The sequence below is a fragment of the Camponotus floridanus genome, unplaced genomic scaffold (genome assembly GCF_003227725.1).
Source record: "Camponotus floridanus strain SB8 unplaced genomic scaffold, Cflo_v7.5 scaffold278, whole genome shotgun sequence".
NCBI classification, from domain to species: domain Eukaryota; kingdom Metazoa; phylum Arthropoda; class Insecta; order Hymenoptera; family Formicidae; genus Camponotus; species Camponotus floridanus.
Window position 1 is genome coordinate 92,759 of NW_020229412.1, and position 18,697 is coordinate 111,455.

Sequence of the window (18,697 nt, forward strand, 5' to 3'; positions counted from 1 at the left end):
AAGTTGATCGATATTCAATGTACTATTATCATAACAATTAAATAATATATTAAAATAAAAATATCACATTCTTCTCATATATATAAGTTACATGAATTCTAATTCCAAAAATTATCGATCCAAAGTATTAAAAATATTAACGTAATATTAAATTGAAATATCGAATGTTTAAATGTATTATAGAGAGAACGGTTTAATAATTTTACATACGTTACAATTTTTGATATTTAATATTTCTATTAATGAGTGACATTATTATATATAAATTTTTCTTTCACATGTACAAATTTAATGCATTATTATTTCTAATAGAAATCAATATTAAACCATACGAAAAGATAGATAATAAAAAAGTTCTTGCTAAAATTGTCGCGATTCAAATAAACAACGTATAAGTGTAGAAGAGTTTATATAATAGAAATGCAACTTTCTGACTTCGCATTTCGACGACGATCTTTGGGCACGCGCACATTTCCGCAGCGATCGAGTATCGATCGCATCGTCTCCTTGGGCAACCGCGATAGCAAATTCGTCTCATCGGCCGAGAAAGTCTTTCCTGTCGGCGAGCAAGAAGGTCAAGACGATTCGTTGCAGAACAATGAGATCTCTTGACGTTGACACCATGAAAATGAGAAAGCTTTCCACAAAAAAGCGATCTCTCGAATTCGTTCTGCAGACTACCGATACGCGAATCTGCACAAATTTTTGCACGAAAGCGCTCACTAATTTACAGGTAAAAGTTAACAGAATGAAAATACATTTGCGATTAAATTATTTATTTAGAATAATTCCAAGCAAATTGTCCTCGATCTATCATTGTGGAATTTGGCATAATTGCATTACAGATACATTCATATAAGATTAAAAGAGTCACGCTAATTTAAGGTACTAAGGTTGTGAAAAAAATTTACAAGAAATGAAAAAAAATTGAAGAGATTTTCATATATCAATATTTTGTTCTGTATGCACTCTTATATTTTTATTAATTATTAAGTGACATTATTTCCACTTTTTTAACGTTTCAATTTTTCGTATTAAAGATTTAATTAATTGAATAAATTAAAAGAGATTGAAATTATATATCACTGTGCAATAATTGGAAGAAAGATATTTCAAGGAGAAAATCTAAATAGTATCGATCTTCTTATTTTCCTTCATATCAAATGTTATCATTATTCGTGATATCCTAATTAGCGACGATCAATATGTTATCAACTACATTGCTTAATTAAGTCGTTCAATTAGTAAATTGTTTGTGTATAGAGACTATATATATATTCGCGACATATAATAATTTCTCTAATTACATATAATATGTTCGGTAACAGAATTCAAGAAAAATAAGGCTACAATATTTCGGTCAAGAAGAGATAAATCTCGAAGCGTGAATTCTCACGGCGAATTATCTATGGAAACAACAGCGTTTCAGTCGCATGAACATCGTTGCAAGTGCAACTACACGCGAGAATTGCAACCGCTTTACAATGTAAAGGTATAATAATGCTGACTTATGTAATGACGGCGATTGCAGTAGAGCCACGAGTTTTCTTGCGAAACGAATGGTGCTCTCTCTAACGAGGGAAAGAAAAAAGCTGGCATGTTAGGTTATTGCACTCGATGAACTCAATTTCTGAAATATCTCTAGTACCGAAATTATGAACTCAATTTCTAAAATATCTCTAGTACCGAAATTATAATAATTGTAAATTACAAAGCTATCAGACTCGTGGAATTATATTTATATATTTATATAAATTCATATTCATTTATCACATTTAATAATCTGATCATGATAATGATAACATTACATGCGATTTTCAAATGAGGCAAAATTTAATAACTATTAAATTGAATACAAATAATAATATAAATACAATATAAATCGTGTATCAATTCAAACATAAATACAAGAAATAAATAAAAAAAAATATATATATATACATATATACGGTTTATCTTTTCCCTTATATAAAATTCATTTGAACAAAGAGAAGAACATATTCTCGAGCTAATAAAATTAATTTTTGTAATAGCTGGAGATAAAAGAATATTCAATTTTATTTTTAAAATACTCATATTTTACGACTTAAGTCTTATAACTCTCCGTATCATTACAAATGTATTAGTTCTATGTATTATTATTATTAATAATGTATTATTAACTTTACATATATTATGCCTTTATACATTATATCTTATGCATGAATACATTAATAAATTACATATCACGATTACTATAATATATGAGTATATTCTAACTGAAACGAACACACATTGGCAAATATAATAAATTAATAAAAATGTAATAAAATAGCGGGACATTATTCAATAGTAAAAATAATAGTTTTAATATTTGCGAATTTTTCATATGATTTAATGATAATTATCATATTCATGCGATGGTTCACCAAGTATAAATCGGCTTATTCATTTATTATTCATCTTATTATGCAATCCCCATTTATCACGTTTGTCACATTGTTACATTTATTTCGATCTAGCCTGTATTTTGCTCAAATTTTTCTTGAACAAAAGTTAAACTAAAGATGCGCGTCTTCATCGGTGATTTCGTAAAGAGCAAGGCAATTGTCGCTTGGCGACCAACACGATCATGAATCCCACCATTCCCTATATCGACTTCCTGGCAAATCGATTTAGCGCCTAAGTTCCCTATACCGCCAACATGTTCTAGCGAGCAAATCCTATCACCAGGAAGAGAAGAGCGGTCAAGAAAAGGGGATTATTCTACGACGTGCGACGACTTCCTCCCGATTTTCCTTCCACGTAACTGCCAAACATCCCGCTTCCGGCATTCGCTAGAGAAGTTTAAACATCGACGATGGGTACCGAAGCGGATGGACTTTTTATTTTCATTTCTCTCGAGCACGATGATCGATCGGTTAAGTCGCGCACGCGGTAACAGCTGCTCGTAACGGTTCGAAGATTTTAGAATTTCCGAGAGCAAGCGTTAAGCACAGTGAATCGACTGTAACCGCAGCACTTTTTTTACAAGTGCAAGATGAATGACGTAAAAAACGTTTATCATATCATCTATACTACGTTTCTTATAAAACGTATAAGTCGTAGATCAAGAACGAGAAATGATCTTGCGCTTCATAATGTTATGTAAATAAACTTTACATATATATATATATATATATATATATATATATATATATACTACCGCTCAAAAGTATTTGGCCACCATGCGTCGAGAGATGTGTTTTCTGTTCAAATGGCAGCAGATAACTGACGCAAATCTATATCCGTTACATTCTAAAATATCAAATAAACAAAAAAATTCCATGAAACACGCGCCTTTGTAGTAAAAACTTAAAAATATTCATTCTAGGAAAAGCCATAAATACCTTATTTGGCTTTGTAGCTATCTGTTAGTAAACATGAAGTGATATTTATAATATGGCTATAGAAAACGACTTTCCGCATAAACAATAAACATCGATGGCAATAGACACAATTTCGTTTTTGAGTTTTCTCTTAAATTAAGGGTGGCCAAATACTTTTGAGCGGTAGTGTGTATATATATATATATCTGTGTGTGTGTGTGTGTGTGTATAATTAAAATAAAATACATGAATTTTTTAGAGATTATAAATATTTTTAATATATGTATCAGAAATATGTATAATTTCTAAAAAAGCGAATTAATCAATATTTTAAATTTGTTAAAAATTTTTTTTGTTACAAATTTTAAATTTGTTAAAATAAAATAATTAATTATAAATATACAATTTTGTAAAATTTTTAAATATTTATTTTAAATATTAAAATATTTTACAAAATTGTATATTTTAAATTAATTTCTTAAATCAATGTATTATAAGTTTCCAATATAAAACATCTAGAATTATCCCAACGTGTAACTTTCTCAGAACTATTATAATTTTCCAATACAGTATTAATTTTATGTTACTTGTAGTAATTTTCAATTTTAATGTAATTTTATACTTCTCTCTAACACAGAAAAATTTCATGAGGAAATATTTTAATATAAAATTATATATCTTCAGAAAAACTTTCAGAACAATAAGAAATACATCAAGAAACGCGCGAAACATGTTACAAGAGGCGAAAGTCTCTTTAGCAATATATTTTTTTTTGTAATTACATCTACTTTCTGTATCAGTTTCTCCTACAACAGTTGATCGAAAGATCGAGTTCTACTTTCTAACTCCGATACATAGCAGTTACCAGCTTCCTGGTGCGACAAATGCACCAACGTGATTCGATCGTGGAATTATCGAGAATCGATAAACGAATCAGATGCAAAAGCAGTCATGTTCAAAGTTTTGCCACAGCTTTGGCAAATATATTGTGACACATAGAAGAAGTTTCCTGAAGAAGAGTTATGGAGATTCTCTCAACACAGATTGATGCTGACACAAGCAGAAATCAACACATTCATAACAACAAAAGTTATTTTAAATTCGGTATAATAAAATAAAAAACATAAAATAAGAATTTTATTATATGTATATTTCTTTTAATGATTATTAAAAGAGGAAAATAGCATATTACTAAAAAAAATAGCATATTACTAAAAAAAGTAATATATTTACTTTTTTATGTATCTGTAAAACATTATTAAGAAAGAGAAATAGTACGATTATAAATAATGTATTATAAATAAATAAATAAATATATATATATATATATATATATATATATATATATACATTATTAATAATAAAGCTTTCAAGATACATAAAAAAGTAAAAAATCTATAAATTTATTAATATGCATTATTATTAATATGAATTTATTAGTCTATAAATCCAAAAATGCTTGAATAATATTATATACCTAATATTTTAAAGTTAATATTTTATTTTTTCCTACAAATGTCAATTTCACTCGTTTCTCTTTCCATAATATTTAATTTTTTCGATATATACAAACATATATTTTCTACAAAACATAACATATTTAATGTATCTTTTGAAAATCTCAATGATTCAAAATCAATAATAGTCCAGAATAATGAATAATCCGAATAATAATGAGAAAAATCCTCATAAACTCCATTCTCGTCTACGTCCTGCTTATCACGCTTTTCTGTTCTTTTCTGTGTACTACAAATTCGGCAATTCCTCCGTGTAACCGCATGCGTTTATTTCGCTTTCGTCTCTGACCGACCGAGGTTTCGGTCCATCTGAATTCATTAGCATACAGCTTTGAGGAGATCCGAAGCCCAATTCCCCGTTCGTTAAATTCATTTTTCGCGTGGAACAGACGGAAATAAGGGCGAGGACGAAAGCGAGAGAAACGGAAGGGCGCCTAACTCTTTATGCATGCATCTGCACACATCGATGAAGATTAACACATAATGCGAATTCTGCTGTTCACCGCTAACAGGATAATGCCGTTATATGTATACCCGAGCATGATCATCGTTTGACCAACGAATTCGAAATATCTTTGTAAATTTTTGCACACACCGCTGCGCTTTTACTATCGATACAGTGGTGTCTACGCATGAATCTCGATTATGACACTCATCGAGTTGTATTTACATACAATTTATCCATACGTATACAATTGAACATACTGAGAGAAATCTGCTTTGATATCTCAAAAAAATCAAAATTTATAAGTTGACAGAATGAGAAACATTCGTGCACATTGTATATTTGCCAATAAACTAATTGTATTTTTAATATCATCATTCAAAGGATTTAGCAGAAATTATGATATATAAACGAAATGAACATAATTTCTCGTGTAAATGTAAGTCAAAATAAGAAAGTCTTGTATAAAAAAATTTCATTCTATACTTTGTTCTTTATTTTACTTGATTTGCATTTGAATTAAGACTTTTATTTTGCTTGTATTCACGACTTCTAATATATTCTATGTATAATCGGATTCTTATACACAAACTCCATTTTATCGACATAAGATATATGTATATTAAATAATATGTTAAAATTAAATTTACTCGAAAAATTGAATTATTTTTAATATAATATTATATATATATATATATATATATATATATATATATATAAAATTAATATATTAATAAAAAAAATATTATTATTATTCTAGAATGCAGATCTTATTATGTTTTATAATAGAAATCTATTAAGATGCATAAAAAAATATATAATTTTCAAACAAGGTAATAAAAATATGAAAATGATTTTTTTCAAAATCAGTTTTCCGATTTAAGATTACTAACATGTATTTGGTCGATTCCTAACGTTTTAAACAAAATTTTATTATTCGAGGTCAATGAATGCTATCATTATACCATATAAATGCAAATTATAATATTGTTTTGAAGTTATCGCGTTATTAGAGACATCGTCTCTCGTGGGACATCGACATTCGTATTAAAAGCCATAACCTGCTCGTGAATTTCATTCTCTTGATTAACGGGGAGAAGCATGAAAGCGTTTCCTCGTTATAATCACGATCTCGTCGCAATAAATTCGTCGTCATACAGAGAAAATGGTTAAATGAAATTTTCCGCGACAAAACAATCGTGTGCCGAAATCATTCAAATAAATATTTACTTTTTGACATCATTTTTCTCTTTATCTTATTGTTTTATCAATGGCATGATTGTAATGATTTCGTAAAATCATAACACAATAATATTTTTGCATAATTTAGATAAAAATTTTTATTAAAAATTCATGAAAAACACCTATATATTAGTTTACATTAAAAATATATGATAAAAAATATAACAATAAAAATATAAAATTAATGTAAAATAAAAATATAAAATTAATATATTAGAAATATTTTTAACTTTATTTAACCTTATCATTTTATAGCGCGAATAAAAAAATATATTATTCACAGAATTAAATAAAATATAAAAGTATATTATTCATAATGTAATTAAGAACGTTACTTTTTATCAATATTATTTAATCTTAATATTGTTCTTTTAAATAGATAACTGTACATTTAAAATAGTATTAGAAATTATATATATAAAATTTCTAATCATATATATATTTATTTTTTTTTTCTTTCAAAAGGTAACAATGACATTTCTGTTTTTGTTGAAAAGAGAATTATAGTAAAAAAATTCTTATTCTTTCTCTCACGTAATCCTATTTTATTGTCTTTCTGTCTCAAAAGGAATCTGATCAATCGATAAAGAATTTGTCGTTCAACTAGAAAAGCTAAGGTCGCTTTATTTGTTCTTATAGCGAAATATGATACATGCACACGCACTTTCGTATCAGTGATAGAGAGCATGATATCTATTTCTGTTTTTCATTTCCACATTACTTGGATTACATCAATCCAAACCTATATTAAAGTTCTTTTGAATATTGCATAAGTAATTTACAATTATTTTTGTATTTATCAAGTTATCTTTTATCTGTATTTTTCATCATTTTGAAAACGATTTTCTCTTAATAAAAGAAATTTATATAAATTCTCTAATTTTTAATTAGAAAAATATTAAATTTTTAATTAGAAAAATATTAAATTTTTAATTAGAAAAATATTAAATTTTTAATTAGCTTATTTTTAAAATATTAAAAATAAGTACATTTTTTTAGAACTTTTCTTTGATGTATAACGACATGTAAAGATATACAAAGATATTTTTAATATTAAAAATTAAAAATTTTTGATAGATAATAATTTCATCTCGCATTTTTGCGAAGAAAATATCGATTATAAATTAATCAATAGATTCATAAGTGCAAACTAACTAGTAATATGAATAACTTAAGAGATATATACTGCATGAACGAAAAAGATTATTTCTTTTTTCTTAAATGAAACATACATTATATTTGCAATAGTAAGCTATTTACTAGAGTAAGCTATTATAAATAAATGATGCCACAATAAAAAATAAAAGGAAATTTATCATTAAGAGCAAATACTTATCTGTAATTGAGTCAACAAATTAATTAATATAATAATATGTAGTAATATATAAACGTATCCCAATGAACGTTTTATACAACGTTTTTAGATTCTATATAGACTGTCTTTAGCCACAAATTTCCAATTCTTCTAAATAAAGAAAATTTCATTTTCCTTAAAATTTTACAACTAAAATGTGACTTTCCCTATACTCCCACGAGTATTCACTCCATCGTAAACACATGAATCGATTGATCCTCCGCGGAAAAAACAGAAGGTAGAACTATCAGTTACTCTCCGTTGGGGTCGGATCTATCCAGTACGCTCTGGGACCTAAGTCAAATCATTCGCGCGTATATGTCGACACCCGCGTACGATATATGCACGCATATCTACACGCGTGTGTGCACACATATACATTTTTAGCACCTATGAGGCGTAATCCACCTTCCATATGACGTGACATAACGCGGAGCGTGCTGGCGGGCCCTCCTCGGTGGCCCTCTCGCACAGTCGCGGAAAAATCAATAGCGAGCGTGGTATGGTGCGGCATGGCGTGGCGTGGCGTGGCGGCGTCACTCTTTCAGGTGGCCGCTCGCCTTGTGCCTGTGCGTGGACGGAAGCCAACAGCTTGGCAGACGGACGTACACAGGTAAGCGGGCAGCCATCCGATCGAGCGCACACCAACGAAAACGAGTCACCTGCGGGGCACATACTCGGTCGTGGCAGGCGCGCGATCGAATTCCCGCCTTCCACCAGAAGACGTATATATGTATACACGCATATATACATGCTAATGTGTACGTATATACATGTATGTGTATATGTGTATGTGTATGCTGCGCAACGGTGGCATTGCGCACGGTGTTATCATTTATTGAAGCGGCGTTAGGACTGTATCTTTCCTCTCTCCTTCTCTTTTCGATTAAAATTTTAAGACTTTTACATTGATTTTTTTTTCTAAATAAGACTTCAGAATCTTCTTCTAATTAATAAATAATTCTTAATTTTAGTCATTGTTTTACCCAATTATTTATTTAAATATTCGATGAAAAGTATATAATTTGATACTTGTGTATATGTATAATATAATAAAAATAATTTCTTGTGTGTAATTAACGAATTTATTTATTAATAAATTATCAAAATTTTAACTTCTATTTAAATTCTTAAAGAATTTTAAAGATATATATATTAATATTTTTATTTATATTATATAAATCAATATATTACAGTATAAAATGTTTTAATCTAAGATCTTTCTTTAAGAATTGATTTTTTTAATGCGAAAAATGAGCAATAAGAGAAATCTTATTTTAGAAATATAAAAAATATAAACATTTTTAATTTTTTTAGGTCAAATTGTATAAATCATGAAGCATTAAATAAATATTTTCAGTATACAAATTCAGTAGAAAAATAACTCAAAAATTTAGCGCTACCATGTTTTCCAAGAGTCTTTCTTGTTACTTTCGTATCTGTATTTTTCTTATCTGTATTTTTTCTTGAAAAATTTTATAATATTTTTGATTATGTACACCGTTATTATTAAGTACACACAGTAATAACATGGTGTAGAAACTTCATTACAGTAGTTTGAAAATTAATGTAGAACAAAGTTTTCGTGACTTGTATTATAACCCCAGCATAATACACATTTCTCTACAATTCTTGATGTGGTAGATGTTTAACATTGTAAATTAAAGATATATAATTAAAGATATGTAACGATTTGTTTTCATTTTACAAACAGTTGTGTCATACAACTGTTTCAACTCCGAACAGTTGCGTCATACCAGCTGCCACAAAGTCACGAGCAATCGCAAAAAATTGCGCAAGATTATATATAGTTACGGTTGATCGCCGAGAGAACAAAGGATACTGATGAATGCGAATATAATGAATAGTACAATTACATACGTAATTGCTAACTTCACGCTCCTCTGTTTCGTAATTGATTTTGCAAAGTTGCTCGATTCAAAACCATTAATTTCATTTAATTTCTGTATATCTAATCATTCGTCATATTTGATATTTTTGTTATAATAACATATTGAAATATTATCGAGTTATCACCACCTTGAAATTACGCATATAGGAATTTTTTCCACTGATTTTCTATGAAACACATGGCTTCTTTAATATAGTAACATATAATTCATTCTCCCTCATCGTGGAGTTTGATTAAAATCATATTAGGTATTCGAGAGAAATTATTTTAATCAACATCTAAATTTGATTTTCTACGAGTGTTTTCTTTTTTAACATTCTATCTATCATATGTATTTCTATAAATCTTTCCTCTTCTTTTTCATTAGATCATTTCGAGCGTGCATGTTGTATCGCGTTCGTATTATTAATGAGTGACATTCTACACGCGGCAGAGGTACGCGCGTGTCAGCAGCCTGCGCGAGCATCTAAATACGCGCTTGCGCGCGCTATGACGCGCGAGCGTCGGCACGAGCAAGGGAGACAGACACGATATATACAGACACGGCGCAGGGGATGGAGAACAAACCAATATGGCGATAACGCAAAAGTGCGAGGGAGAGAGGACGGAAGGAAGGAAGAGGGTGAGAATAGTGTGGCCTCTCGATGGAACGAAGGGAGGAAGGAGAGAAATATATAAAGTGATATCTGATATTCAAGGGTGGCCTTCGATAAAGCGAAAGTAGGAAAGGGGATGAGAAAGGGCTCGCGATAGTCTCGCGAAAGAAACGCACGAAATGCGAGACGGTTACACACGAAAGGAGAGACGGAACGAGCGCGTCAGACAAAGGGGTGGATTCCACCCCTTTGCACACGGCTATAGTGTCGGCGTACGCCTTTAAAGAGCAATTCTTAGGACACTTACCTCATCTTCGCCGGTGGCCACCGTGTTAACGGAGTCCATGCTCTGCGATAGCGGCGCATCCATGATGCAGGCGAGTTTGCCGGACGGTCCGGGGTTGCCGGGGGCTGCAGTACGAGCGGGTGGCGGCGATGAGTCCACCGTGTCCCGTCTCGGTCGTTTTAAAGCGGGCGGCGTTATGGTTGTACCGGCGAAGACGACGGGCGCCTCCAGGACGTATCACTAGAAAATAACCTTCCCTTCGTGAAAAAGCACGGGGGCCGCGGCCGCCTCCTCCTCCTCTTTCTCCTCTTTCTCCTCCACGCCTTCTCTCCTTCCCTGACCCGGTCTTTCTTCTCTCTCTCTCTCTCTCCTGGCCGGCTTCCCCCTTTCTTCCTCCTCTTTCTTCTCCCCTTCCGTCTGTCCCTTCCTTGTTTCTTCTACCTCTTCTTTTTCGCGTCTTTTCGCGGCGCCGACCTCGCTCACTTCTTCTTCCGCTTCCTGCTGCGGTTCTCCGATAGCGCCACCTCCGGCTACCCTACAACGACGTCGCCGCCGCCGTTGCACCTGTCACACGTTGCCGCTGCAAGGGAATCGTGGCAGCGTAAAGGCGAGAGAGAGAAAAAGAGAGAGGGGGAGAGAGAGAGCGAACCGAGCCGTAAATGTGTGTACGAAGCGTGGTGCACGAACGTGTGCGGTCTGTTGCGCGTTTATGCGCCTGCGAGCGTCATGTGTATACGTGTACGCCTGGCCTGCAGGTGTTGTTCCCACGCGTCTATTTTAGAGCAATCGATACACCAGCAGCGTGTCCGCCACGAAGGAGGAGCAGGGCAGCACCCGGTGAACGCGATCGGCCACGTCGGCGATATTCCTCCTGTAAACCGGATGTTTCATCTATCGATGAGCAGCGGTGGTAACCCATGCACCGGATGCAACGAGCGTGCGATGACGTTCCGGTTGGACGAATTCTAAGGTTGCTCCGTGAACACGCTCGTGCACTTACACGCCACGACGAGGACGACGACGACGGCGACGATGACGACGACGACGAGGTTGCGCGAGGCGTACGACTTGCCACGCACCGGGTGGCTCGCACGCAGCAACGCTCCGGAAAACCAGTGACGCTTGATCGTAGTAGCGATCGGGTAAGGTTCGCAGACGACGGGTTCGTATTTGACGTGCTCGTATGTGTACTCCTCTCTCCCTCTCTCTCTCGTTGCGGCCTTCTGTCTCTCTATCACTTTATCGATGCGTTCCGTGCGATACGACCGCGAATCGTGGCGAATTTTATGCGCGAGCGTGAACGCGTGCGGCAGCGGCAATGACGATTTCTTCGACGAGAGCGCGAGAGCTCCGGAACGCGTAAGGACGTAATTCGAAGGGGGCGATTCGAAAATGAAAAACGCGCAATGTATACAATCGAAACGAGAATGAACACACCACCGGCCAAGTGTCAAGGCAAGTAAAGAGAGTGATAGTAATAATAATAAGAATTTTGTTACGTGAGCGCTGCGACACGACTGGTACGCAGGTTGCCGACAGACTGACGGAGCGTGAACGAGCGTGATGGCGGTGAGACGGGTGCGCGGGGTCGCCGCGCCGCGAGGGTGGAGTGGGGTGGCCCGCGGGCCACTGGGTCGGGGTAGGTGAGTGGGTGGATGACAGAGAGAGGAGGGAAGGGGGGGCTTTGGATCGAGCGCCTGCGATGGGAACGAGGGGAAGAGGACAGGTCGCTCGCGATTCCGACGAGGGGACAGAGAGGCGAGAAGCGTGCGTCTGGAGGGGAATCGGCGGTTCCCTCTCCCGTTGCGACTCGCCGCCGGAAAAGGCGACGGAAAAGCGGAGCTGCACTCGACGAAGGGATGATTGCCGTTGCGAGGGGAAACGTGCGAAGATAGGGGTGCATCGAGGTTTTCGCACGTGCTTTTGGATCACCTTCGATACAGAGAAGAAATCGTTACTATACGAAGAATATAGAGAGGATCTCAAGAAAAATGATAATACTCTTCGTCTGTCTCCAGCGAAATTATGATATACAATAAACAATAAAAAAAGAATAATAATAAAGAAAAAGAATAAAGATGTATATCAATATATATGTTTATACATGTATGAGTACACATATATGAGTACATATATATAACTTTTGATTATAATATATATATATATATATATATATATATATATATATTTAGTATATATAATAATTCGATTTTCATTTAATTTTGAAATTAAATTTCTGCTTGTTGATATATATTCTTTGAATAAAAAATAAGAAGCTCTTGTGAGTAAAACTTGCAAATACATTCGCCAAACATTTTAATTATTAAATATATATATATATATATATATATATATATATATATATAAATTTTCTACTTTTTTACAAATATTATTTTTTAGATAAAAAAGAGGAACTTCCTTTATCAATTTACTTTATTTTTATCTCTTTTTAAATAATATCTTTAATAATATAAAATACATCATTATAGAAAGCAGAGTGTTATTTATAAATTATATAAAAATCAGCATAACTTGAAATTAGAAATAAATAGCAGTTCTAAACATTATGGGCGTTTTATTTTACATTTGAAAGGAGAAGTAGGTTTCGTTAGAAGTATAGAATTATAATGCTTTCGTCTGTGCTTGTTACGCACGGTATTATAATAACCGCAATTATTGAAGTTACTTTATTAAAATGAGTTGTAACAAAGAGGTCAAGAGAGAAGGCATGCCCTGAAGGAAAATCCCTTCGCCAAGCTTGTTACAAAAGACGACTGAAGGCAGAAAAGTCGTGTTTGCTATATAGACAAAAACAAATGCGAAATATGCAAAATGTGCATTAAAATAGAAAATATGCAAAATTTCTATCTGTAATATGTAAAAAAATCTGTTCTAATAAAATTTATATATCTTAAATTGCTTACAAAGTTAAATAAAAATTGAACTATTTGTATGTATGTTTATTCTGTCGAATTACAAACATAATATATTTCAAGATTAATTAAAATAATAACTGATGAATACAAATACATACATAATATTAAGAAATTTTTAATACACTTTCTTATATAAACTTTTTTTCTATACATCTGAACTCTTTTAAAAAATCTACACTCTTTTATTTTACAAATTGTATTTAAGAAACGGATATTACACATAATAGTCTATATAAAGATGAACTTTATTTATAATATCGCGAAAGATTTTGATTCGTTCGCACGCAAAAGAACAATATAGAACAAATTTACATCGATGCTTCGAGGAGCAAATCACGAGGTGCAACGATGCATCGAAAGTAACTGCGTACTTTCTTCCGAAGCACATCGCGTTATGCACTCACAGCATGCATTCTCTCTTTCTCTCTAAAAGGAGGGAGGGAGGGAGAGAGAGAGAGAGAGGGAGGGAGAGAGAGAGAGAGAGAGAAAGCAGATGGCATGGGAGGAAGAGCGGTGCAGATCGCGTGCAGTTCCGTTCTACACGAGGAACTCCGTGACCACACGCTTTCCCCCGTAACTAACAGGTGGAAGCCGTTCAGAATGCGTAGCTTTCCTCGAGATTAGCAGGTGAAAAATGCCCACGGCTATGTCGCAGATGACTCAGAAATAAACCCAGGGAAAAGAGGCAGAGAAGAAAGTGGGGAGAAGCATAAAGAAAGGGGGCAGATGAACGATATGTAAGCTGCTTTTGTTCCAACTAGTTTTTAAATTATGGGATGGCACTAGAATCCTGTTGCGCGAGAGTGAACAACGCGTTCACGATGAGAGAAGAGAAAAAATACCGTTAGATTGGTCACAAAGCATCCTTTCTAATGAATTGCTTAGAAAAATAATAAAAATATGACACTTAGCAACAAGAAAAATCGCAATTAACTCAAAATAAATATTTAACATTTCTTAATTAACTGGCTTTTGAATTATGATATTTAATTAATTATTTCAATTTTATATTATAATAGAAATTTGAGTATATTGAAATAGTATTAAAACATCCTTCTTATGTAAAATAACTCTTTTCTCGAAATATATAATCAATAATAATTTTTTTAATTTATTTAATTAAATTTATGTTAAAAATTACTCGATTAAAAAACTGTTACAAATATCTTAAAAGCTTTAATAATTTCTTTCTCAAATGTTATGTCTTTGCTCGTTCTTTTCACCCAACATATCTGATAGGAGACATGAAATAAAATAATAAATTTATCTGTTAACGATACCGTTTCTGACACAATTATTTAAAATTTGTATTTTCTATGCAAATCGATTTAATTTCTATAAAATATCGCGAAGAAATCATAAGGAAAATTTGTCGAATCGCGGATTATTATTATCAAACATGTAAAATAGTTGCGTGCTCTGCGTATTTAAATCGTACACCGTTGAATAGTAGCAAGTAAACTGTATTATTGATGGTTTATTGCTCGAATCGACCAACGAACGATGGTACCACGAAACACCAAGTAAATGCATCAACACACACACATGTGCTGACCGATCGACGAAAATATGCGGAATTATTTATTCGCCACGCGCAATTATTTCTGTATCCTTGGATAGAAACTATCGCATCGTGTTTCTTATTTCATGAGAAACTAGATCCAATACCATACTAAAGTCAAAGAAAAAGTTTCCGTGTTCTTTATGCAAATCTTATCAAGTTTTACATTCTCATAAAATAAAAAATTACATACAAATTGTACAACATAAAAGAAAGAAAATATTATTCAAATATTTTTGCTTACCTACATGTTTTAAGCACTATTGTCAATGTGTGATTTTAAATTCCTTTTTAGAATCTTATTTCAAATAAATTTTATTTAACAATATCTCATCCATTTTTTAATCATTTTATTTATTTTTATTTATTTTTTATTTATTTTATTTATTTATTTTTTAATCATTTAATCATTTTATTTTTTATTCTTTATAATAAATGATGAAAATATGTAATAATAAAATTAATATTTAGTTATTTCTTTTAGAAATATATTAAGTGCAATAAATATTAGATTATTAGAAATTTCAATATAGATTCTGAAAATTTAGCGACGTAAAATCTATGATCTAATCAAATGCATTTTTATCAAATGAGAATAATGCTGTATATATATATATATATATATATATATATATATATATATATATATATATAACTATACTATTTTTAGCACAATATTTACCCCTTATTTATCGCATAATATAATAGAAAAGAGAAAAGAAAAATTTTTTAAATCACTACTTTTATAATATAATATGATGGAAACGCTTAATTTTTAATAAATTCTATATATATGCTTTTTTAAAGACTTTTATCTGTGAATAATTATAATATGTATAAGGAATGCCAAATAAAAATAATATAGTTATATATTATAAAATTATATCTATTAAAAAATTACCTATTAATTTTATCATTACATTATTCAATTACAAATTTCAATTATAATAAAAATTAAGAAATTAAGAAAAAAATTAAAAAAAATTAATTCATATATATATATATATATATATATATATATATATATATATATATATAAACATAAACTGAAAATCATATTTCGATCTTTTATAATTATTATTATATATATTATTATATATATTTTAATTCACTTCTATTTGCATAACCAAAGCTAATTTGCACTACATATCCTGTTCTATTCCCGTTCGGTCCTACTACCTATTTTTATTGAATTTTTACAAAGGAATACGAATGAGAAGACGTAGAGGTCACATATTATTTTAAACGTAACATGAGTACTATTTAAACTAGAAACATTATATTTAATATTGATTCATATACGGAAATTATATCGGGGGAAATTATAACCGTCAAGGGTTAATGTAGCGACCCGCGAGACTTCCGATTAAGCGTTTCCAGAACGTATTTCGATAGCCTCATAGGAGTTGCTTGCATCCTCGTCCACGAGAGTTACTTGGATGCAAACTGACTGCTTGAGTTAGTCCGACTCCAACATCCAGTGAATATTTCATAAGGAGAGACTGGTCGATTTCTATGCTTGTGGCCACGTTGCCGCGAAAATCGTTAGTCGATGTATATAAATAACAGTAGCGCGTGATATTTAAGATATATGCAAGTATATTAATGAATTCAGTATGAATAAAGAATATTGATTTTTTTAAATACTATACTTCTTTTAAATTTTACATTTTTATAAAAATTACACATGCAAATACACGTTTTTAATAATTAGCATAGTTGTTATTATGAAGAAAATTAAAAAAATAAATTAAAACATATTAATAATTATTAAATTAAAATACAAAATTTCAAAATATATATTTATCTGTATATATCTATATATTTCTATATATATCTATATATTTTTTTTTAATTTTCTTCATAATAACTATACTATAATTATTAAAAGCTGCATATGTAATTTTTATAAAATGGCAAAACTTAAAAGAAGTATAGTATTTTAAAAAAGTGATATACTTTTTATTCATTGAATTAATTAATATACTTGCATATATCTTAAATATCACACGCTACTGTTATTTATATACATCGATTAACGATTTTCGTGGCCTTAATATTTTAATAAAAGGGCAATTATAGTAATAAGTATGCTATTATATATGCCATAAGTTTAAGATCAAAATTCTTCTAGTACACTCTGTATATGATAATATCTAAATCCTGATTACATCACACTATAGAAGATTATGCCATTATGTATCAGTGACAATGTGATGAATCAGTGATTGTACGATGATTTGGCGACAACTGCAAGTCGCAAATAATTTATTGCGAGCAATCATTCGAATATAACAATTGCTATAAATTGTCGGCTTCCCTTACTATTTCACTTATTCATTGGCGAAAGATAGTAAAATTATTTGCAATAATAATTATATACAAGAATTAGCGAGATACAAATTAATTCGTTAACGAATCATTAATAATTCCAATCGACGTATTTCTCTCAAAACACATGTAATAAAATAAATAATATATCCATATATTAATTATTATTGAAATGTTAAGTATTATATCAAAATAAATGATTGGTACACAATCATTATAAATTATTAAATATATTAAATGTATGTATGCGTATGTATTTTATATATGATAAATAATAATCCATGGAAAATTTAAATTTATAGTGAAAAAGCAAAAAATATTAGTGTTCGAATCAGTAAACAAATTAGTATAATTTAGTAAAAGTTATATGCATTATATAGCTTCTGAATTGATTTTGATGAAAGAATATTTAATTATTATAATAACAAATATTTTATTTAATTTTTTAATTCCGAAAAGTTTTTCAGCAACAGGATTGGTAAAAACTATCTTTATTATTCAATTATCTTAACATTAGTTTAAGAATTTTAAAAAATACAAATAAAGACTCGTTATGTGTACGTATATGTGTGTGTAATTTGATTAAAATTCTTTATATTTAATATATAAAATATATATAAAGTATATACGTGTGTGTAAAGCTTATATGTGTGTATGTATGTATGTATGTATGTATGTATGTATGTATGTATGTATGTATGTATGTATGTATGTATGTATATACATACGCATACGCGTGTGCACATTATGTGTGTTCGTATGTGTACAAATCATAATTATGATATGTATATTATATATTATATATTATGATGTGTGTATAATTACGATTTTTCAATAACATTTTATAGCTGCATAAAATGCAGTAAAATCAGAAAAGATAGAAAAGTATAGAATTAATTATATATAGAACATTGAAGTATATGTGTATACATACTTGATGGTGATTGTACATACTTGATTGATTGTACTTTTGTTGTATTTTGATAAAATATAAAGTGAGATATCACGAAGGTGATTCCAGTGAAGTGGTTAGTCAATATCGAAACTGATGATGTGACGTAGCGATTATACATGATATTGAATGCGTTACAATGCCACAATATGCAACGCTTTTTACCAGAGACACTTGCGACAATTGTTTCCACACGAGATATTTACACTTAGACAGTA

The 18,697-nt window shown here is 31.1% G+C and overlaps 1 protein-coding gene across 3 annotated transcripts in view; it reads right to left on the reverse strand.

Annotated features, from left to right (window-relative positions):
- LOC105248801 (protein couch potato) overlaps positions 1–12,443 on the reverse strand; it is a 78,740-nt gene extending 66,297 nt beyond the window's left edge. For 2 of the 3 annotated variants that reach the window (XM_025409648.1, XM_025409647.1), the window contains exon 1: positions 10,721–12,443. In XM_025409648.1, the coding sequence (XP_025265433.1) occupies positions 10,721–10,783 (63 nt within the window). In that variant the 5' untranslated portion in view covers positions 10,784–12,443. The remainder of the gene's footprint in view (positions 1–10,720) is intronic. The other variant, XM_025409649.1, reaches the window with a different exon arrangement.
- Between the last annotated feature and the right edge of the window lie 6,254 nt (positions 12,444–18,697).